We start from the raw sequence: 23,800 nt of genomic DNA, 5'->3' as shown, positions 1-23,800 counted from the left end.
ATCGCCAGTCTTCATTCCACATCCAAAACTCAGATACAGATACAGACTGGTAGGGAAATAAGTTACAGTTTCCAGGGCCTTAGAGCCAAGAGCAGGAGATGCTGTACCCTTGGCAGTCGAGGGAAGGAGACGTTCATTACCTAGGAAGGAGGGGGAGAAGGAAAAAAATAAATGTTTCCAAAGTATGGAAGATACCCAGTCTTCAGCTAGGAAGGTGGAGTAGACCACACCAGGCCAGGCCTTCAGGCAGGCAGAACGGAGCCAGGCAGGGCAGCTGGTGCGACAGTGCCTCCTTCACTACAGCATTCCAATCACACAGCAGATGTCTCCTGTGACTGCTCAGCTTCACCAAATTCTTTGGTGCTTCTAACAAAGCCAGCAGCAGCAGCACAGTTTCTGAAAGTCAGCCTCTGCCTGGTTCTCCACAGCATCTCCTGGGCTCAGCTGCTCTGTCGTCACTCCTGCCACCCCCAGCCGTCCAGAGTTTTCAGTTCGTGTAGCCTTCCATTGACTCCACTGCCTGGTGGGCCTGCAGCACCGCCACCGCCTCTTCTATCTGTGGAACACAAGTGAGAGGAGTTTGATGCAGCTGCCCCACCAGGGCCCCAGAAGCGCCATGGCTTCAACCCACTTCATCGCTGCTCAGAACATTCCAGCCCTCTTGCCACCATCTCGAAACACAGGTAGCACTGCTGGACACCAAAACAACCTTCACCTCTACACTGTCAGAACACAGCTACTTATACCAAAACCTTGCCTATGGAGCCACACAGAGTTTGTCTGCGAGGGCATGAAGGGCCCTCGGTTGAGATTCAGCTACATTGATAGCAGCTGTCCAACTTGCTGGACAGCTTTTGTTTGCTGTCCTACCACCCGCCTCCACCTGCCTTGGCATGGAGGGACTCTGGAGACTCCAGCAAGAGCAGCAGCTCCAAGTTCTCCATCTGCAGCAGCATGCCCGTGATCTTGCCAGTCAGGGGGGCGTAGGCATCACAGATGAGGGAGTAGAGACGCTCCCCTGTGTGGAACAACCTCTCATAGCTTAAGCACACACCTGCCTCAAAGCCTCAAAGCCAAGCATCCCAGAAGTGGTGTGGAGTGAAGCAGGGAGGACAACCAGGTTCTTGTCCCAGAACCTCTCGTTCCAGGCTGTCTCAACCTTACTGGGAACTTCTGCAAAGTGGGCATAATAAACCCACCTTAGCAACATCATGTGGAATGATCTGCAGCAAAGTCAGTTGAGTTTGGAGACTACATTTGTTCATTTTGTGAGAAGGCGTTCTGACTAGACACACTGATATTCTAGACAGGATGTAAGGCTAAACTTGATACTTTGGTGGGGGGAGGGGGAACAGCATAAATCCACCTTCCCCCACCACATATTTCTAAAAGCAGAACCTAGTTTGGATGTTGGCCCATCTTGGCAATGTGTGGAAGACCAGGTCAGGATGGGGTATTTAAGTGAGTAGAAAGGTCTTCCCATGAACTGCCATGTTTACAGACAAATGCTAATGAAGTCTACATGAAGCATGTGCTTTTGTGTTGAGGTGGGATGTGAAGTGGGAAAACCTCACAAGTAAGCTGAAGAGACGATACAGTAGTGGCAATGGGGCCTTCAGTGAAGGGGCTGGGGACATCACGAGGTGAAGAACCAGCCAGCCGGGAACAAGTTGTTCAATCTGACATTAGTGACATCTGTGTGCATAATGAATGTATGTGTGTGTGTGCGTGTGTGCAACTGTGTGCACATACAGAGGCCAGAGGAGAATGCAGGTATCCTGGTCTATCACTCCCCACCTTACTCCCTTGAGATAAGGTCTCTCGCTCACCCTGAAGCTCTCCATAAACCAGCTGGCCAACAAACTCCTGGCCTCTGCCCATCACCACTCTCCAGCGTTGGGGTTCCAAGCATGCAGCCATGCCTAGCTTTCATGTGGGTGTTGAAGATTCAAACTCAGGTCCTCATGCTTACACAGCAAGCATTCTTACCCAAAGAACCATCGCCCCAGACCCCCTAGTGGTATCTTTTAGTAGAGCCTGTCAGAAATGCTGGGGCTTGAGATAACTATACTAGGAACTCAGAGTCCAGTGGGAGCCACCTGTATTTACCCAACACACAGTTATTTCCCACCTCCCTGCAGGGGGCACCAGGAGATAGATGAAATTTAGCCCCAGCTTCCTCATATTAGAAGTATGAAGACACAGAATGCCCACCCTGGGCCATTTCCCAAGGGTATACCCTTACTCTGTCTCCTGGCCCTGATCCCACATTCAGGTATCTCCCACCTAAGTCAGACAGCAGACCTGGGAAAAGCTTTGGGAGCACTAGCCCACTGGTATTTCAAGACGAGAGAACAGAGGCCTAGGAAGTAGAGGCAGCTAGTGTAAGGCTACCCAGCATCTCAGTCAGTGACAAGACATCTTTCCTTACTCAGGGTACTCCTGGTAGGCTAGCCAGCTCTCTAAGTCCCCCTTCCTGCCCCTGCATAGGAGAGCCCACCACTCACCAATCATCTGTTTTTGCTCATGAAGAGATGCTGCAGCCAGCATGGACGCTGTCAGGGGCTGATGGCCAGGGACGTACATAGCCGGCTCCTGGACCTGCACATGGTGCCAGGAACACATACCTTAACCACATGGATGGGAAAGTCCTCGCACACTTACCCTGCCAGGGGAACACAAGCTTCCAGGAGAGGCTGTGGAAGAGGGGAGGAAGGGCTGGACAATCAAGTAGGGCAGCACATTCCTTACAGGGGCATATGGATCAGAAGACAAAATAATGTTCAAACTTGCATACTCTGAACCAACAAAGGCCCTTCATGAATGCTGTCACGTGAAAGATACACAGCACTAGTTACTTTGTGGCCAATAAAGCGCTTTTCTCAGTAAACTTTATAGACATATCACCTGAAAACATTCACCTTGATTGTGTGTGTGTGTGTGTGTGTGTGTGAGAGAGAGAGAGAGAGAGAGAGAGAGAGAGAGAGAGAGAGAGAGAGAGAGAGACCATGTAACCTAGGCTGCCCTTGAACTCTTGCTCCTCCTCTTCCTCCTTCAGCTTCCCAAGTGCTGGGATTACCGGTATGCACCTCCATAGTCCCTGACACCTTGCTAACTTTAAAAGCACTATTGCTGTTTAAAGGCTACCCTTGTTTATTTTTCAAGACATAGTTCAAACTAGACTTACTGGAGTTTTTGACATGTTATGATAATGCTGAATTTGAGATCTTTGGGGGATGGAGTGGTAAGGAGATACATAGCTTTAATTATAATACACAGTTTTAGTTCTATTTTGAAGCTTAATCACTCAGCATATTCTTAGAATACCTTTCCCTTCTGCTCAACAGAAATACTAGGATAGTACAAATTAATTCTCATAGTAACCTAGAAAAAAATTGTAACTAGTAAACAAAGTGTGGCCCTGGCCTTATCTCCCTTCTGTTAGCAGGGATGACCTCTAACTGACTGTACATATTAGTAAATGAAATTTTACAGGCCAAGAAAAGCAAGGCCCAGAGGGACAACACCTTAACCAAGGCTGTGAGCTAGGATTCCCAGAGCCCAGAGTGAGCAGGCAGCCTTACCCCACGGGCATTGTATACAGCTGAGGAGCCTCTGTGTGGCAGGCGAGGCCGGCCTGGAATAGAGCATCCCTCCCCACCTGGTCCTGTGGTCTGGGTACCAATGTTGGCTGTAAAAAATAAACAGGATTCCAATGGCTACTTAGAAAATTTATGTAGCAAGTTTTGATTAAAATGTAAAGACACTGGAATATTTGTGCACTGTTGACAGGAATGCAGGTACAGCAACTGCAGAAATCCAGCACCAGGGTTCCTCAAAGCATTAAACAGAACCAATACATCCAGCAACTGCATTTCTGCATAAGTATCCCAAAGACTTGAAAGAAGGGCCTCAGAGATCTGCAAACCCATGTTCCTAGCAGCAGTGTTCATTACAACCCTACAGCTAGGAGTAACCCACACGTCCATCGACAGGTGAATGCATAGCCAAAGTGTGATCTGTACATACAATGGGCAGACATTCCAACATGCCAAAGCATAACTGAATCTTGAGGACATTGTGCTAAGTGAGTCAGTCACAAAAGACCAATGCCGTATGATTCCACTTACATGAAATAAACAGCATGCTTAAAGTCACAGACAATTGCTTCTTAGCCTTTTGGCTAAGATCAAGTGCAAATTCATAGAGACAAAAATAGAATGGTGGTTTCCGGGGGCTGAGAGGGGGAAATGAAGAGTTATGGCTTAATGAGAACTTCAGTTTTGTAAGACAAAAAGCTTTCAAGATGACGGTGACAACTGTTGTGATTCATCCTTAACAGTGTGAAGGTACTGAGTGCCACTGAAGTACAGGCTTAAAAATAATAAAGCAGGGGCTGGAGAGATGGCCCAGCAGCTAAGAGCACTGGCCGCTCTTACAGAGGACCTGGGTTCAGTTCCCAGCTCCCATGTGGCAGCTAACAACCATTCATTAACTCCAGTTCCAGGGGACCCAATGCCCTCTTCTGACCGCCAAGGGCATTGCATGACACAGGCTCACTTACACACAGGCAATACATGCATACACATAAGAATATTTTTTAAAATGATAATGATAATCGTGGTGTGATGTCACATGCCTTTAGTCCTAGTACTCAGGGGGCAGAAGAAGGCAGATCTCTGAATTCAAGATCAGCCTGGTCTTCATAGTGTCAGACCAGTCAGGGCTACATAGTGAAACCCTGTGTTAAAAATTAAAATTAGGGCTGAGAGATGGCTCAGCAGCTAAGAGCACTGACTGCTCTTGCAGAGGACCCAGGTTCGATTCCCAGCACCCACATGGTGGCTAACAACCATGCATGACCCCACTTCCAGAGGATCCGATGCCTTTTTCTGACCTCCTCGGGCATTGCACGACACAGATGCACTTACACGCATGCAGGCAATATACACATAAAATAAAAATAACAAAAATTAAAGCAATAAGTTTTGTGTTTAGGTGTGTTATACCACAGACTGAATCCCAGGAGCTGGAGATCACAGACAGCCTCCAATTTGACATGGCTAAGCAAGGTCACTAGAGCCTTGTCTAAACTCCCCTCCAGTGCCAATCCCAATGCTAAGACTTTGCCTCACCCTCCTCACACACACCCCATTCCAAATTTTAGCCCCACGCACACTCACCCACTCTCTGCATGTGAGGCACCTGGCTTGAGGCTTGCCTGACACTGCTGAGGTGAGCACAGGGGTATTGGGATGTGCTTGGTGGCTGCACCACTGAGGCAACTGGAGGGCAGGTGGCTTGTGGCACAAAGAGAGAGAGAGAGAGAGAGAGAAAGGTTGTGGGGGGAGGATTAGTCAAAGTAGCATACTATATCCTAAAGTTCCCAGGGCTGGGGAGAGAAACTAGAAATTCACAGCAGAGAGATGAGGCAATTCATCCTGACCCAGAACTCTAGGGAAAGTGTATAGAAGCCGGCCATGACAGAGCCAGCTCATGTTTCCTCAGAGCTCTGAAAAATCTAAATCATCTTAGTCCCAGGAGTTTCGAGTGTGAACTCAGCTCTTAGAAAGGCCATTCATTGCTGGGCATGGTGGCACACACCTTTAGTCCCAGCACTTGGGATGCAGAGGCAAGTGGATCTCTGTGAGTTCAAGGCCAGCCTGGTCTACATAGTGAGTTCCAGGACAGCTGGGGCTACAGGGAGACCCTGTCTCAAAAAGACCCCCCAAAAAAGAAAGAAAGAAAGAAAAGGCCATTCATCAACAATGTGGCCAAAAGACTTTCATTTTCTCTGCTTTGCGAGCATTTTCAGCTGTAAATCAGGCAGCCTTCAGAGAGAGCTGGCAACAGCCACACGGCCTGTCTGTGTCAGGCTTGCCAACCGTGTTTGCTGCTTCGGGCCTTGAGTTGAGAAGAGGAAACTGAGGTTCAGAGCAGCTAGCTGAGAGATGCAACGCCAGGCTAGGCCCCTTAGTCACATGCTGCCTCTTCTCTCAGGGCCCACCACATCCTTAAGCCTGGCTGAAGTGGGAAGGGTTGGGTCACTCACATGAAGGTCCTTGTGGCTGGACTGTCCACCTGGGGTCAGGATGCACGGGAGCTATGGAGCCAGAACCATAGTACAGAGCCTGTGCTGGAGACTATGGGAGAAGAGAATCTATGATGAGGGGCTTTGTGTCTTGTCAGGGACACCATTGCTAGAGCTACACTGTCCCTGCAGAAGATAGGCTAGGTCAGGCCCACAAAGCTGACAGGAAGGCTCCATCCTCCCATCTCAGGATGCCCATTAACCTTGAAACCCTCAGAGAAAGAGCTCAGATTTCAACCATTGCTCCTTGTCAGGTCTAGCCCAGTGACCTAGATACAGTCTGTCTTGTCTTACTCTAATTTGTGCCAGCTCAAGCAACTCTAAAAGGATGTTATCGACTCAGGGGCCTCGAGTGGTTCAAATCTTTCTACTGCTCTATGTCCTGTGAGGTCCTTTCCTCAGCCATGTCCTTCAGAATGTTAACAGTCAGGGGAGGTGTTCACGGGCATGACCATATGAGACTGGGAAATGCTACCGGCTCTATGGCTATTTAGGAGAGTCAATGGATTCTGACATAACTGATACAATAAAGAAATTCAGACCTATATTTAATGTACCATCTCCCAAACTCATTTAACCAGAATCACGTCCACACACTGTTGAGGAATCTCACACAGACTGGAAGACATTGTTTGACTGCATACAGTGCCCCTCTACAGATGGAGAAAGCCAGACTTAAGGGTGGGAGCAGCTTGCCTAAAGAGTTCTCAGCAGAACCTATATTTGTCTGGAAGTTCTACCTTCCTGCGGGAGCTGTGGGCACACTGCACCTGGGGCACAGCAGGCACTAAGTAGCTAGTGGGTTGCTGGAAGGAGCCCAAGACTGGGCGGGAGAGGCGCCTCCGGTACTGGTTCGTCAAGATGGCCTTCCGCTCCTCTTTGCGCTGTGCCAGGGCCACGTACAGAGGCTTAGTGCCCACGATGCGCCCATTCATCTCTGTCACGGCCTTTGTTGCCTCTTCTGGGGAGGAAAAGCACACAAAGCCAAACCCCTTGCTGTGGTTACTCTCTGTCATCACCTAAAAGCAAGATAAGACAAGGGTTGCTGGGGCGAGCAAGGGAGCTGCCTGAGCTCTGCTCTTCTCCTCCCCTCTGACAGTGGGGTGAACCATCCATACCCACATTTACTGAGGCCTATGGTATGCAAACATTTCACAAAGCTTTGTGGCTGTGGCTCTCACACAGCCTCCTGATGAGGGAGGTTCTGTGACTTCCTCTTTACAGGAGCAAAAGGGAGACTCCAGAGTGACTTGTCCAGGGCCACCTGCCTGTTGGTTCATGGACAACCTGGACTCAACACAGTGGTGATTTCTACTGCCTCCTCCAGGTGTGAGGCTGGGTTCTTCAGATGTTTGCAAAAGATGTTCTCAACTGCCTTCTGAAAATATCTTAGTTTTGGAGTAACTTTAGACTTTCAGAAAAGTTGGAAGAACAGTACAGAGAACGAGGTGTGGTGGCACACACCTGTAGCCCAGCACTCGGGAGGCTGAGGCAGGATAATCACTGTGAGCTTGAAGCCAGCCTGTGCTAGCCAGGAGTTCAAGGCCATCCTGGCTACACTGTGAAACCTGTCTCACTGCTTAAAAAAGAAAAACAATACAGAGGCTGCTATGTATCTTTTACCCAGCCTCCCCTCATGTTAAGTCCATGTGTCAAAACTCCATGAACAATGGCACAGTTCTACGGAGTGTTCACTGTTATCCATCTCAACTCCAAGCTTGCTTTGTTTGGATTTCACTGTTAAACAAATCATCTTCTTTTCTTCCAAGACCAGAACAGGCCTGGTTCACACGCTATGTGAAGTCTAGAGCTCTTTTTACCATCAGAGCCCACATTGTAGCACAGTGACTCTCAGACTGCCATGCCTAGGCACAGCTGAAGGTCCAAAGACCCCTTTGGGAGGGACATTCATAGACTCTGTGAACTTGTGTGTACAAAACATCATCTTTATTTTCACATTAGCATTTTCTTCTATTACAAATACGGGCAACAAAATAAGTATTGCAATACCAGTCATGCCTCCGTCTTTATCACGACATCAAATATCATTCCTCAGATGGTGTTCACCTTGTTTTGAGATAGGGTCTCTCACTAGCCTTAAACTTGCAAAGAAGGCTCGGTTGACTGGCCAGCAAATCCCATGGACCCACCTGTCTCCGTCTTCCTCAGCACTGGGATTGTAAGCAAGTGCCACTCACCACATTTGGTTTTTTTATAACCTGTGTTCTTAGGACAGACCTCAGGTCCTCATGCTTACAAGGAAGTACGTAACAGCTGAGCCATCTCCCCAGCCCCTGTCTCCCATCTTGTAATTGTGATGCATCTGACTTCCTCACTAGACCATAAGCTCCTCAAAGACAGGGAACCACCTCTTACTTTTTTATATGCTTCCCACAGAGGCTGATATGGAATGAATAAGTCCTAGGCTATCTTACAATCACCTAGGAACCTTTTAAAAAGTCCCAGGGTTGGTGAGATGGCTCAGTGGGTAAAGGCACTTGCAGCCAAGCCTGACAACTTGAGTTTGATCCCTGGGACTCACATGGTGGAAGGAGAGAACCAACTCCCACAGGTTGTCCTTTGACTTTCACATGTACACTATGGTGTATGCATATATGCACACATGCACACACATATATACAATAAATTAAATGTAATAAAGAACTTTTAATTAAAAAATAGCTGAACATGGTAGTGTACACCTTTAATCCCAGCACTCAGGAGGTAGAGGCAGATAGATCTATGTGAGTTTAAGGCTAATCAGGGCTACATAGTGAGATTCCTGTCTCAGAAAAAAATAAAGTCAAATGTTCAGGTCATGGCCTTAGAGACTCGGGTGTCTATTTAAGAACTGCCCAAGAAATTCAAAGAGACCAGGGCTAATACCCATGTGGTATGCCCCTGTACCTTCGTCCTACAGATGAAGCACAGTCACTAAGACTCCTTCACAGTCAAAGAACTACAGAGCAGAATGGGCATTCATCACATCTCAGGTACCTCATAGGATCAGGCACACAGCTGGTGCTCAATAAATGGGAAAGAGTGAGTGAAGAGTACTGTACAGCCCAGCTGTCTCATTTTCCAGATGGGTAAACTAAGGCCCAGGAATGGGATAAGTTTCTGGAATTTGGCATATAGTAGGTATTCAATAAATGCTTGTGGCACCCCAAGTCCAGCTCTATGGCTAGACCATGTTTATTTTCTTCCTGACTGACCCAGTCACGGCTACAAGTGGACCGTGAATGTCAAAGGACATAGAACAGGAAAAGAGAGCTCCATCCCAAGTGCCTGGAAGCCAAGCAAGAGGCTGGGAATTGTGGAAGGGTGAGGGGTTGAGGGGTGGAGGGGTGGAGAGGACTGAGAGAGTGAAGAAAAGCTGCCCCCTAGAGGTGGTGCAACCCTCACCTTAGCACTGGTAATCACTCCATAGGTAGAGAATGCTTCCCTCAGTTTCTCATCATTAATGGAGTCATCCAGGTTCTTCACATACAGGTTCACACCCTGAAGGAAGGGATACTGTTCAGTGCTCCTCCCCTCAAACCCCAGACTGCCTTGGAGAGAGCAAGGAGCTAACTTGGCCACAAGGGACACTAGAAGCCCAGTTTCCTGTTCTCAGTCTCCTGCAGCACCCTTGCCCGGTCACTCAGCACGCTTGTCCCTGGTGGCTGCAGCCCAAACAACTCCAAAGGGCTTCAACAGTACCCACACACCTGAGCAGATCCCCACTTCCCACAGCCTTTTCCCAGTTCATACATGGGAGTCACCGAGGGAGGTCAGAGTCCTGGGACAGGCTGAGGCTCGGAGCTCAGTAGGTCCACAGCCGTCCAGAAGGCTGGGTAGAGTAGCTGTAGGTAGAGCTCCTGGCAGAACAATTCCGGGCTTGTCACAGAGTGTAAGATAGCTGCTACTCTCCTACCTACCAGCTCAGCATGTTCCTCTTGCCTGAAGCCAGATACCACTCTAAGCCCTATTCCACAACAGCCGGAAGACAAAGAGAGTTTAATCCCCGTCTCAAAGAAGTCAGAACGGAAGCACAAACACGGCAAGAGCATGAGCTAGGAGTATCAGAGCCAGCAGTAACCCAGACAGCCTCGTGGCCGAGCCTGGGCTCCTCGCCACGGACACGTACGTTTCCAGAATCTGAAAGCTGCCCGCAGGACTTGGTTTCCTCCCTCCAGGCGCGCTTCCCCAACACTGGTGTGTGTACAGCAGAACACAGTGTATGACTTGTTATTCTGCTTGCTCACATTATATGCTGAGCAATTTCTTCTGTAAGACTCAAAGCCCTGAAAATGCGCACCATGTGTGTGTACACATGTGTGCACACCAAGGTTTCTGAACCTCAGCACTAGTAACATTTTTAAATATTTATTTTTATTTTATGTGTATGAGTGTTTTGCCTGAATGCAAGTACCGTGTGCATGCAGTGCCTGCGGAGGCCAGAAGAGGGCATCAGATCCCCTGGAACTGGAGTTACTGGCTATTGACTAGTAACATTTTGCATCAGCTCTTTGTCATAGGGATTGTCCTGTCCATCACAGGATAGCTGCCAGCATTCCTGGTCTCAAGCCAGTAGAACCCTATGTCCCAAATGTGACAACCGAAAGTCCCAGACATTGGCAAATGTCTCTGGAATGTGGAGAAAGTGGTCTCTCATTGAGTATAAATACACATAAATGCCCGGTTAGCTCTGTCGGTAGAGCATGAGACTCAAGTATGGATGCACATATGTGGGTGTATGTATGCATACGGTGTACATGCATACACAATAGGATATACACACATGTTCATACTCCATGAAAATCTAAATTTTTGTTAAATAATTTAGAGGGGTTAATTTCCAAAAAGAAGGCTATATTGTACTGATCTACAATATTAATTTTAATTGATTAAGTTGTGGTGTGTGGTGGCTTATAACTATGATCCTAGCACTTGGGTGGCAGAGACAGGAGGATCATGGCAAGTTCAAGGTCAGCCTTGTCTACATAGTGAGTTCCAGGTCAACAGAACTATGTAGTGAGACTGTGTCAAAAACAAAAAATAACTTACTGTAATTTAAAATTTTTATTTATTTACTTTCTTTTATGTATATGAGTGTTATGCCTGCGTTATATAAGTGCAGTCATGTTATGCAATGCCTATGAAGGCCAAAAGAAGGTGTCAGATCCCCCGAAACAAGAGTTAAAGACAGTCATGAGCTACTATGTGGGTTCTTGGAACAGAACCCAGATCCTCTGCAAGAGCAGCCAGTGCTTTTAACTGCTGAGCCATCTCTCCAGTCCCAACTTACTGTAATTTGTTTATGTGTGTGGGTGCACATGTAGAGGCTGGAGGTTGGTGTTGGATGTTTCCTCAATCACTCTCTACCTCGTTTTTCAAGACTGGGGCTTTGGGCTCAGCAGTTAGGCTATGCTGGTGGGTCAGCAAGTCCTCAGGATCCACCTGTCTCTGCCTCCCAAGAGCTGGGATTTTAAGTGTGCACTGCCATACCTGGCTTATATGTGAGTGATGGGGATCAAGCACAGGTCCTCTGGCTTGTTCAACATGCACTTTACCCACTGAGCTGCCTCCCAAGTCCCAGCTTAATGTAATTTTGATGACTGTACAACATTCCAACTTCTGGATGTGACATATCTCAACCGAGGGTAGGATGTCCTCTGTGGGTATTTGGAAAAATGCAGGGTATTCTGGTTGTTCGTGACTGGAAGATGCAGGGCAAGGGGTGCCACCCAGTTTCTACACAAAGAATTATTCTGAGAGGTCAACAGCACCCCAACTAGCCCTTATGGTCTGATTACATCCCACTTCTCCTCTGTTATGAGTGAGGCAGTGGAATTCACTCCAGTGCTCATCTGATTCCTGCCCTGAGTCAAGTTCCTAGAAATAGGGAGCTGGAGGAAGGAGTCCATTCAGGGCCCCGGACATACAGCCACCTTCAGACAGAAGCTGCAGCTGCCCCGGGCCTGGCCTCACCTGGTAGCGGTTCTGCCTGTCCTGTTTCATCTGCTCAAACCTGCGCTTCAGCTCATCCTGCCGCTCTGCACGCTTCTGGGCCCGGCCCACATACAGCAGCTGCCCACTCACCTCCTTCCCGTTCATGTGGTCCACAGCCTGGGGAGGAGAAGGGAGTGTGCAGGGTGACTATCCACATGTGGCCCTGGTATCCAACCCTGCCTTCCAGCTGAGGGGGGGACACCTGCAGGCCAGCCTTCCTAGCTGGGAATAGTTAGCTCCAGCAAAAAGCCCACTTAAAGTGCAGTCACTTTAAAAAAAATTGTTTTTATTAAATTTTGTTGTATTTCATACATAATATCTCAAACAATCTGAATCATCTCTACATCCCCGTGGCCACCAGCACCCTCCCATAGCCCCCCACTGGAACCCATATACTCAGTCCTGGGTGTTAAAGCCCACTGTGTCAAGTCAAGTGCTCCCAGGCATTCCCCAGTGAAAGTCCATTCACTTGCTGTCTAGTCAGATTCCTCTCATCTATAAGTGCAATCACTTTTTTAAAGCACAGAACAAGATCTCAGAATAAATGATAGATTCTTCAATTTTGATTATGGATCTTCTATCTATTATATATTTTTATTATTTTTATTTGTGTGTATGAGTGCATTGCCTGCATGTAGGTAGGTTGCACCCGTATCATGCAATGTCCACGGAGGTCAGAAGAAGGTCCCCTGGAACTGGAGTTAGGACAGTTGTTAGCTGCCAAGTAGGTGCTGGGAATTGAACCCAGGTCCTCTACAAGAGCAGTCAGTGCTCTTAACCGCTGAGCCATCTCTCCAGCCCCAAATTCATATTTTTATTGCCATCATCCAGGAATGATTCAAACAAAGCAACAAACATCATTTTTTCAAAATGACGCAACAATCTAATTGCCATGCTTCATGTTATATTTCACAACATGAAACAGTCCTTTTTGCTAACTGTGAGGGCTTTCATTAAAGATCTTTAGAAACAGGCTGGGCCTTTAATTTCTGCACTTGGAAGGCAGCGGCAGGCAGATCTCTGTGAATTTGAGGACAGCCTGTTCCACATAGCAAGTTCCAGGCTGGCCAGGGCTACAAAGTGAGACCCTGTCTCAAAAAAGGGGGCAGGGGGCTGAAGCGATCACTCAGAGGTTAAGAGCACTGGCTACTCTTGCAGAACACCTGGGTTCAGTTCCCAGCACCCACATGGTGGCTAACATCCATCTGTAACTCCAGTTCCAGGGGATCTAACCCCCTCTTCTGGGAACATTGCACTAATGGGTACATTTACATACATGCAGGCAAAATACTCAGACACATAAAATAAAGATAGAAACAAAGAAATAAGATTCTTAGAAACATTTGCATATTAACTCCCTGATTTTTCTTTTCCTAACTGGCCCAAACCTATTAGATCTAAGGCTTGATGGCATAAAATACTGCATGTTTTGCCAGATTTGCAAGTTCTCTCTGTAATCCATTGGTAGCACTGAATTTTCATTAGCTTAGCCACAGAAAGCAGAAGTCAGACCCAAATATATACTAACTCAGCGTTTAGGATTTTATATTGGGGTGGGGAGAAATATTTAAAGGGAACAGATTTCTTAAGAAATCTGTTCAGTTCATTAGTAAATACTTACATGTAGTGAGGACTTTTGCTTCCCTGCCTAAATGTTCAATTCTTTAAACTTCAAGGCTTCGAAGCAACAAGGAAAGATGAAGCCTTCAGTCCTTACATCATGGACTAGAAGGGCCTTGCCTATGTGGAGGACTCTCCCACTTTCTTGGCCCAGGGAGGAAGGGGCTTTTTGCTGCCCTCCCAGGGCCCTCTGCCCTCCCCGCCTTGTGAGTAGCTGGAGACCCACTCCTGAGTGTCCTGCTTCCCAGTACTGCCTACTAAGGAGCAGAGCCATGGGGCAGCGCCTACCTTCTGGGCTTCCTCATGCCTCTCAAAGTTGACAAAGCCAAAGCCCCGGGACTGGCCACAGTTGTCTCTCATCACCTTCACGCTCAGCATCTTCCCTGAGAAGGACCAAGCTGGCTCAACTAGGAGTTGGGGGAAGGCCCGGGATATTTCCTCCCTTCTTACAAGCCCTCAGGAAGCCCCAGGGAGGCCCTCCCCACCAGCTGGGCATGGAAGGAGAACAACAGTGATCCCCCTCCTCCTTTGGGGAACATGCCCACCAAACTGGGAGAAGAGGTCCTGCAGGCCCTGTTCATCCATGTCCACTTGCAGGTTCTTCACATAGATGTTGGTGAAGCCCAGGGCCCGAGCCCCCAGCTCTGCTTCCCGCTTCTGTCGAGACTTGAAGTGGCCAACAAAGCTGTGGACACATCAACAGGGTAGAGGCCACCAGCCTCAGCACCCCTCCATCCCAGTCTGGGTCTACCCAGCGACCCTGGGTCACTTGGGCCAACTGCTACCCTCCTTCAGCTTCTGTATCCATCATCAGGACCCAGGCAGGGCCATATTCTACAGACTGATTGTGTCCAAAGTCCAGCTATTTTCAATAGGCAAGAAGATGCATTCCAGAGCTTGACCCTTGCACGAGGTTACAGAGATTTCGTTCTTGTGATAAATGCACACAGAACAAGTGCTCTAGACCAGGCAGCTAAGAGCACAGGGGAACGAGCACGAATTTGGAGCCAGTCAAGAGCCTGAATCCTCACTCTGCGGTTGCCTAGTAGTGTGATCCTAAGCAAGTTACTTAAGCTCTCTGAGCCTTGGGGTTCATTCCTGCAAATCTAGGATTCGGTTCATATCATGGGGCGGTGCTTATTCGCTTAACAAACACTGAGTACTAGAGAAACAAGTGAACCAATTAGCCATGGTCAATGCCAGGGTCACCAGGGTTGGGGTGGGGAAGATGAACTGGTATCATTTAAATACAACATGAATTTCAAAATCTAGAAGTTTTGGGCTGGGGATATAACTCGGTAGTAGAGTGTTTGCCTTGCATATGTGACACCGTAGTTCAACCCAAAGAAAAAAAGGAAAGAAAGAAAAGCCAGAAAGAAAGGAAAAGTCTGGAATTTCTAAGTTCACATAAACACATCTAAGAAAATAGTTTCTTATCTGAGGGAAGGGGGATAACTTGCTGTGTTGCCTAGACTGGCCTGGAACTCCTGAGCTCAAATAATCCTCCTGCCTTGGTTTCCAAAGCAGCTGGGACTACAGGCACACACTACTATACCTTACTGGAATCAGTAAGGTATACCTGCAGGCAGCTCATACACATAAAATAAAAATAAATCAAAACAAAACATATAAGCAATGAAGCCTGTAAAAGCTAAGGGAACCTGTACATGATATAATAGAAGCAATCAGTGAAAAAATAAGTAAAAAATAAAAACAAAACACAGTGTAAGAAAGTCAGGTGGTCTGGAACACATTTATCCCAAGCAGTTTGGAACAGACACTAAGAGCTAAAGGGCACAAGGACGACATCTGCAAATTCAGGAAAACCCAGCAAAAATCAGAGGGACGAGTCAACAGGGCTCTTCAAGAAACTCCAGATCAAATAACTCAGTGCACCTGGCAACTCAAAGGTATTTTGGATCTTGGTATGGAAGCATACATCTCTAGTTCCAGCACTTCGGAGGTGGAAACAGGAGGACAGGGAGTTCAAGGTCATCCTCAGCAACACAGTAAATTCAAGGCCAGCTTGGGGTACATGAGACCCTGTCTCAAGAAAACAAGGCCTGCCTTTCCTCCACAGCTGACCAGGTGTCTGGGTCATTAGATGGGCAGAAGGGAAGGAACAGCCGGAAGCTGGTTCTCTCCAGATCTGCAGTGCAACTTTCCCCTCTGTGGAGTGGGGATGATAGCAGACTTGGGCAGGCAAGACATATGCCTTCTTTTTTTTGTGCTCCTAAATCCCATGAAACAGCACACAGGGTTTAAGAAAAAAACCTTGCAGCCGTATTAAGAAAACTGAAAACAGATGAAATCGCCAAGTCCACCGATGTTTTGGCCACCCCTAAAGAATTCTACCATTCCTTCTTAACGGTCCTTGAACAGTGTGTTAGTTACTTTCTGTTGTTGTGATAAACACCATGACCAAGGAAACGTATAGAAGGAAGAGTTTACTTGGCATACGGTTCCAAAGGGGGAAGAATCAATAATGGCAGGCAAGGCGTACGGGCACAGGTGCCTGGAGCAGAAAGCCGAGCAATCACATCTTCAAGCAGGCACAGGAAGCAGAGAGGGACTGGAAATCTGGCAAGGCTTAAGAATTCTCAAAGCCCTCCCCCCAGTGACTTGCTTCCTCCAGCAAGGCTGAACCTTTTAAAACCTCCCAAAACAGTGTCACCAACTGGGGACAACATGTCCATGTACTTGGAGTTTATTGGGGACATTCTCATTTAAACCACCACAGACAGCTATCAACTCCATTTTTACATGAGGAAAAAGTCACTGAGAGGTTGAGGAAGTGGCCTGAGGTCATACTTGGAAGAAGAACATTAACAGCCCAGCCCTCGGTGCCCACTAGATAGCAGAAGCAATATTCCTGGTTGATGCGATGGTCCTGTCCCCTTGGTCTCAGCCCCTCCCCCTGGCCCAGGCACTCACACTTTCCGGTCATTTAGCAGCATTCCATTCATGGTACTGATGGCCTTCTGTGCAGCCTCATGGGTCTCAAAATGTACAAAGCCGAAGCCCCGAGATCCATGCTCGTTGTACACCACCTGGGAGGAAGGACAAACAGACCATCCAACTAGAGTTCAGAGGGGGAAAGATGGCAAGTTGCTAAGCACATAAAAGGGTCTAGTTTTCTAGTTTTCAGAGAGAGAGAGAGAGAGAGAGAGAGAGAGAGAGAGAGAATATCTCACAACAGTTTTAGAGTTGGGAAATTGGAGTTCAGAGAGATCATTCTACTTGCTCAAGGTGGCTATGTATAAGGAGGAATGAACCTGGGATTTCAACCCTATACCAGCTTCCTGGTTCTAATGGCAACTTAGAAACCCTGTGAATATCCACCGAGGAGGCTGGTTAGCTACAGTACAGTGCCCTGGTCTGCTGTATGTGCAAGGCTGAAGAGAATGTGGTAGATTATGAGGCTGACAGCTATCTGTAAGATTGCTGGGCGGGGTGGGGGCGGTTGAAACAGACACACACAACTGTTTTTGTTTGTTTGGGGGAGGGGTTTGGAGACAGGATCTTGCTATGCAGCCCAGGTTGCCTTCAAACTTGGAATCTTCCTACCTGAATTTCTCAAATGCAGGGATTATAGGTGTGTTACCCAGTTCACAAAGTTGCTGACCGTGATAATTTCTTGGGACTAGAGATGGAAAAACAGAGCCTTATTTTCACTTCCACTTCACATGATGTTTAAATATTACCAATTCATATATTATTTCAACAACATGCTTTATTCACTTGGGGCAAAGACTCATTTCATTTCTTTTTTTTTTTGCCTTGACAGGGTTTTCCTGTAGCCCCTGCTGGCCTGGAACTTGCTGTGTAGAACAGGCTGGCGTCAAATTCACAGAGGTCTGCCTGCTTCTGCCTCCCAAGTGCTGGGATTAAAGGTATGACATGTGTCACCACGCAGCACTTCATTTCAATTTTTTAATATTTTGTTTATTATTTTTCCTTCGTGTCTATGAGTGTATTGCCTGCATGTATATAAATGCACTTGTGTTGTGCAATACCCACAGAGATCAGAAGAGGGTATCAGATCCCCTAAAACTGGAGTTACGGATGGTCGTTAGCCACTGTCTGGGTGTGGGTATTCAAACCTGGGTCCTCTGCAAGAGTGGCTAGTGATCTTAACCACTGAGCTGTCTCTCCAGTCCCTCATTTCAATTTTTAATAGGCATTTTCAAGTCTTTAAAAAAAATTTTTATTTAAGGCCGTGCCTTTAATCCCAGCACTTGGGAAGCACAGGCAGGTGGGTCTCTGTGAGTTCGAGGCCAGCCTGGTCTACATAGCAAGTTCCAGGCCAGCTGGGGCTACAGGGAGACCCTGTCTCAAAAAGACAAAATTTTTTTTTAATTTATTACTTTTATTTCATGCATGAGTATATTGCTTGTATGTAGATGTAGGTAAGTGCACCCGTGTTGTGCAATGCCTGCAGAGGTCAGAAAAGGGTGTTGAATTTCCTGGAACTGGAGTTACCAACAGTGTTAGCTGTCATGTGGGTGCTGGGATATGAACCTGGGTTCTCTGCAAGAGCAGCCAGTGCTCTTAACCACTGAGCCATCTCTCCAGCCCTCATTTAATTTATATATATATATATATATATATATATGTATGCCCTCTTCTGGCCTCTGGACACTGCACATGCGAGGTATACATACAGACAAGCAAGGACGCACATATACACATAAATACATTTTTTTAACTGAAGAAAAATACTCAAACTCCAGGAGATCCAACACCCTCTTCTGACCTCCATGGGCATTTCATGACATGGATGCACTTAACACACATGCAGACAATACACTCAAACACATAATACCTTTTAAAACCCTTGCCCATCACATACTCCTCTACCTCCCCGGCCCCAAACAGGCCCCCTTGATCTTGATTTAGCTCAAGTCTCAGCACTTTCACACTCAACCAGGTTGACTGGGCCCCACCTCTGGGTCCATCACTTGCTATGGGTCCATCACTTGCTAAGGATATCATGTACTTTCTTTGTTATGCTCTGCAGGAACACCCCTCCAGACTTATTGCACTCATCACTTAGATGCATCATGTTCTGATACCCCTTCATGGGCTACACTTAACTCAGTTCATCTCACTACAAGCCAATGAAGGAGCTTCTACCACTGCCCCCTATTAGAGGAACTTGGGGTATGGGCAGGTTAATGAACTGGCCTAAGGGTACATAGCCAGGAAGTTGAAGGATTTGAGCCCAGAACATCCAGCCTCAAAGACCTCAGTCTGACTCACTGCCTCCTGCTGCCTCGCTGCTGAGCCCTGGGTTTTGCACATGGCCGGACTCAGATGATGTGTTCTTCATACAGCACCGCAGAAATCTTTCCTGACTAGCCTAATGGCTCTCTCCTCCTGGGTCCTCTAACTACATGAGAACCAGTCCTCCCTCAAGAGCCTAATTTCCAGTCATCCTAAGTCTGACCATTTCCAACCAGTTGGGATCTTCCTGGGTCTAGGGACCTTATTGTAAGCCTTGTTCCTAACCAGGCCAACAAGAGAGCCTCATTAGGCCTGCAAAGACCTGTGTCACCTAGAGCTTTCTGTCTAGTGCTCAGTGATCCAGAAGACTAAACTAAGCTGGAAAATCCTGATTCTGAAGCCAGGCACAGTGGCACATGCCTTTAATCCAAGCATTCAGGAGGCAGAGACAGGTGGATCTCAGAGTTTGAGGCCAGCCTGGTCTACATAGTGAGTTCCAGGTCAGCAAGGGCTACACAGTAAGACTTTGTCTCAGAAAAAAAGATCTTCCTTCCACTGGTCTTCAAAGACAGGGAGCTGCCCTGTCTCTCTCCCTTAGAACATTACTGCACCTCCGGTCTCAATCTATTCTTTTGAGCTCCAGAGACAGCCCTATTCACAGGGACGGTGGGAGGCTCAGCTGAGAGCTTAGGGACTGTGGAAAAGCTCTATACCTCTGCTATATTTCTGCTGTATGTCTCCTCTCCAGAGACTGCAGGGGATCTGATGAGTCCTAACACTCAGGAGACAACACCAGGCTGGCTTCATCCCTCTAGTCAGCACACACTGACCTGCAGCTGTAAGGCCTCTGCTCCTGTACATCCTCCTACACAGGTCAGAGAACAAATCAGAGCCCTGCTCAAATGATATTATTAGTACACTGAGTACTTATCACATGTCATGATGGGCAGAAATTCAGTGTGGTCACTGATGCAGAAAACTGAGCACAAAAAGAAGACAAAGACAGCAGTGACTACGAACAGGATTACCACTCTGAAGGAATTTATGTTCCAGTGCAAGAAAATCTTAAAAACAAGATGTAATCACAGCATTCAGGCACATCTCTGTGAGTTCAAGGCCAGCCTGGTCTACATTACAATTTCCAGGCCAGCTAGGGCCATGTATTGAGACTCTGGGGGGAAAATGTAAGAACTAGGTGGATGGCTCAGTGCGTACCGGATGGTAGAGTGGGCTCCTTCTCCAGCACCAAACAAAACCCAAACCAAATGTGACCGACTGATTGCTATGATGGCTTTCCTGTAAGCCATACATCAATTCTGTTTTTTCACTGTCCCCTCACTTTAATGTGCATTGGTCTTATGACTTGGTAGGGTCAACAGAAAACAGTGGAAGTAACAGGTCCCAGTTCTGAGTGGAAGTCTCAGGTAGCCTGCTGAACTTTCACTCTGTCTTCTGGGACCTGTCACAGCTGGGAGAGTGGCTGGAGCACAGAAGACCACATGGAGAAAATCCCAGATGTTCCGTAGGACATGAAAGATCAGCCACTCTCACGAGTGTTCCCACCAGGCTCAGATAGCATGTGAGGGAACCCAGCCAAGGCCAGAAGAACCCCCAGCTGAGCTCAACCCAAATTGCCAATGCAGAATTATAAACTAAATAACAGTGGGGTTGACAGCCGTGAACTGACTGCTGGGTGCACAGGTAACCTCTGACAGCTGCAGGAAGATAAACTAAGAACAGCTACTGGTCAAGTGTTTGCTGTACCTGAAGCCTGTGAAATGAGGCTGGTTGGCATCCCACTACCACAGAGGTATTTGACACTGACTCCCCCAGAGAGGCATACCCACCTTAGAAGAGAGGATGCTCCCGAAGGTGGAGAAGGTATCATATAAAGCTTTGTTGTCGATGGAATTTTCCAAGTTCTTAATAAAGATGTTGCCCATACCAGACTTTCGAAGTCCTGGGTCTCGATGGGACCACATGATGCGGATGGGCTGGCCTTTGATCATCTCAAAGTTCATTGTGTCCAGTGCCCGTTCCGCTGGGCAGGAGAAGGAAGGAAAGAAATATGTGAGGGGAAATTTCTGACCCTGAATCTCCATGGCAGGCCATTGTCTGGGTCTCACCTGAAATAGGCGTCTGGAGGCACAGGTGGATTAAGCTGAGGGAGTTAGTGCACATGACACAACTCAAACTGTCCAGAAGACCCAGTGTCATCACATGACAATGGATCCCCATTTTAGAGCTGGGAAAGCTGAGGCTCAGAAAGGCAGAGCCAGGCTGTTGTGGCCTTGAAAGCACACTGGATAGGTGAACATGCAAAGGAGGGAAGTGAAGTGACTCTCTCACCAAGCCCTCGTCCCCACCTGTGAAGCAAGCACATGATAGCACGTTCTTTTCCAAACCTAACTGAGACAATGCCAGCTACTGCTAGATTTTCAGGCAGATTGGAAACAAGCAGTCCTTTGATTTTTGTGCTACACAGGACATAGGTGTTCGGGAAATGCCAGTGTATCCCCAAAGAGCAGCTTCTGTTCACCCTCCTACCACATAGCCTCTTCGTCCAAGATAGTATGCTGTTCTCTGCTTTGGGGACTCTCTGGCTTCATGTGCACCGAGGGGGCCGAGAAGTGCCGTGAAACAAGCCACAGAAGCCTGTGCTTTTCATCCAGTGCTAACATGCAGCCCAGATCTCCTACAGGCTGGAGCCAAAGGGTTCAGGTCCTGTTTCTTCCGGGGGCCTTACAGAGAGGCTTGCAGAAAGGCTCAGAGGAAGATGAAGAGACAGGAAGTGGCCCTAACCGGGACACCAAACCCCTAACTCAGGGAACCTCCCACACCCAAGAAACCTGAACTAAAAGTCTTAATTTTGAGGCAAAGTCTCAATATGTAGCCCAGGCTGACCTCAAATTCACGCTCCTACCTCAGCCTCCCCAGTAGCCAGGCAGCTCTTGGCTACATTTCTGGAAGGATTCTTAGGCTGTCACTTAAGAGTGCTTCCAGTGCCTCTGGTACTGAGACTCTAATTCTCCATTCTTTTCTCTATTCAGGAATAGGCCTTGTCCTGCTTTACAGATTAAGAAGTGCCAAAGATGGCCCTGTGGGGCAGAGCTCCAGCAAAACCCATTGTTCTCAACCTTTGTCCTTCTTTCTCAGTAGAAGTCCAGACGTCAATCCTTCCAGTCCTGACTGGTGGACAAAGCCTAGAGGGGCAACTTCTCTGGGCCTAGGAAAGCCAGGCGCCTGGTGCAGAGGTCTTGAGGCCAGGAACCCAAGGTTCCTTACTCTCCAGCTGCAAGGCCTTGGGCAACTTCTTTAACAGGTGATTTCAATCTCTCACACTCTCAGCCACACTTGAAGGGAGGAAGGACCCCAGTTTTCCCACACAGACAATTCAGCTAGGAATGGTTGAGCAACTTGCCCAAGGTCGCATAGCTTTGGGGTTTCTAACCCAGGTCTGCCTGATTCCAAAACGGTTCTGTTGTTTGCGCTTGGGCTTAATCTCTCTCTGCAAAGCCAAGCAACACCAACAAACCTGGCAGGAATCATGGGTTCACCCTTAAGTGACTGCCTCCAACCAATTCCCTGTCTTTGGGCCTCAGTTTCCCTGACTGTGAAACAGAAGATGGAAGCCAGGTGGCCGGGTACTGGTGCTGTCTCCCCTTCTGTGGACCTGCAGTAAAAGTTAACCACCATTACTTGCAGGCCCATTTCTATCAAAAGACAGGAAAAGACATAATTGTTGAGGTAATAGAGGTTCATTTGAAATAAGACTCCCAGTGTAGGATGATAGTAATCAGAAGGAATTATTTTGCCCAATGAGATTGACAGCAAGGTTTGGTCTCTTGGGCTCACCGTCAGCGGGCTGCTGGAAGTTGATGTAGGCATAGCCCAGCGAGCGCCGGGTGGCCACGTCGCGGCACACACGGATGGAAAGGATGGGGCCCACGGGGGAGAACATTTCATACAGCATGGCTTCGGTCACATCAGGGTGCAGATCGCCCACGTAGAGCGAGGAGAGCGCGCAGCCCTGGCCTCCGGAGTTCATGATGGATCACCGAGCTGCCCCAGAGCGCAGGGCTCCAGGGCCTGGTGAATGTGGTGGTCCAGGACTCTTGCAGCCTGCCTCCCCGCCCGCGCCTGTCCCTCCCCTTTACCGGCTCCTCCCGGGACTGCGTGCCAATCCCGGGAGCCCAGCCCCATCCACCTGGGAGCCTTCAGCCGGGGAAAGGGCGCAGGTGGCAGGCATCTCAGACCTTGCCCAGGAGGAAAGCGAGGAGTCAGCCTGGCCTGGGGCAGGGCTGCTGAGATGTGGGTGCAGCCGGTTAGGGGACGCCCAGCGCAGGTTCAAACTCCAGGCCATTCGTTGCCTTTCTGATTCCAGTTTGTTTCCCTTTCTGTAAAATGGGGACAAATCTGTCTTGGGAATGATTCAAAGAGACTGCTGTTTTGGTACTGGAAAATTCTGAGATAACCTGTTTCAAGGTTTTTTTGGAATGAATTCGGGGGCTAGGGACATGGATCAATGGGTAAAGTGCCTCCTGAGTGAAAGCATGAGGACCCGGTTCAGCTCCCCAACACCCATATAAAAGCCAGGTATGGTGGTGGGCACAGGTACCCCAGAGCTGGAGAGGTGGAGACAGGCAGTCTCTGGGCTTGTTGACCTGCAAGTCTGACCAAAACTGTGAGCTTCAGGTTCAGTGTGAGACTGAGGAAGTAGGTGGGAAACGGTAGACCTCTGACATCCACATGTGTGTACAGCCACCTGTAGGCACAGGGAAAGGGACACAGACAAAACACGAACAGAATTTTATCTTGCCCCCAAGAAAGCTTTTGCTCAGAACATCCAGGTCCAGTCCCACCCTTCTG

At 48.1% G+C, this 23,800-nt stretch overlaps 1 protein-coding gene across 2 annotated transcripts; it reads right to left on the bottom strand.

Moving 5' to 3' along the window:
• On the bottom strand, positions 1–22,979 carry Pabpc1l (poly(A) binding protein cytoplasmic 1 like). 2 transcript variants are annotated; one of them, XM_008851029.2, is made up of 14 exons: positions 22,787–22,979; positions 20,779–20,972; positions 16,640–16,755; positions 14,251–14,390; positions 13,994–14,088; positions 12,065–12,202; positions 9,497–9,592; positions 6,862–7,110; positions 6,053–6,143; positions 5,184–5,300; positions 3,585–3,691; positions 2,508–2,601; positions 888–1,018; positions 1–556 (listed from the first exon to the last, which is right to left on the bottom strand). In XM_008851029.2, the coding sequence occupies exons 1-14, from the start codon at positions 22,977–22,979 to the stop codon at positions 488–490; spliced, it is 1,830 nt and encodes a 609-aa protein (XP_008849251.1). In that variant the 3' UTR covers positions 1–487. The 2 variants fall into 2 exon arrangements, with proteins under 2 accessions (XP_008849251.1, XP_029410849.1); XM_029554989.1 differs by having other exon boundaries at positions 5,184–5,285.
• Between the last annotated feature and the right edge of the window lie 821 nt (positions 22,980–23,800).

The sequence above is a fragment of the Nannospalax galili genome, unplaced genomic scaffold (assembly GCF_000622305.1).
Source record: "Nannospalax galili isolate Female #2095 unplaced genomic scaffold, S.galili_v1.0 scaffold205, whole genome shotgun sequence".
Lineage (NCBI taxonomy): Eukaryota > Metazoa > Chordata > Mammalia > Rodentia > Spalacidae > Nannospalax > Nannospalax galili.
Note: the sequence above shows the minus strand (reverse complement) of the source record. Positions and strands in the feature narration are given on the sequence as shown.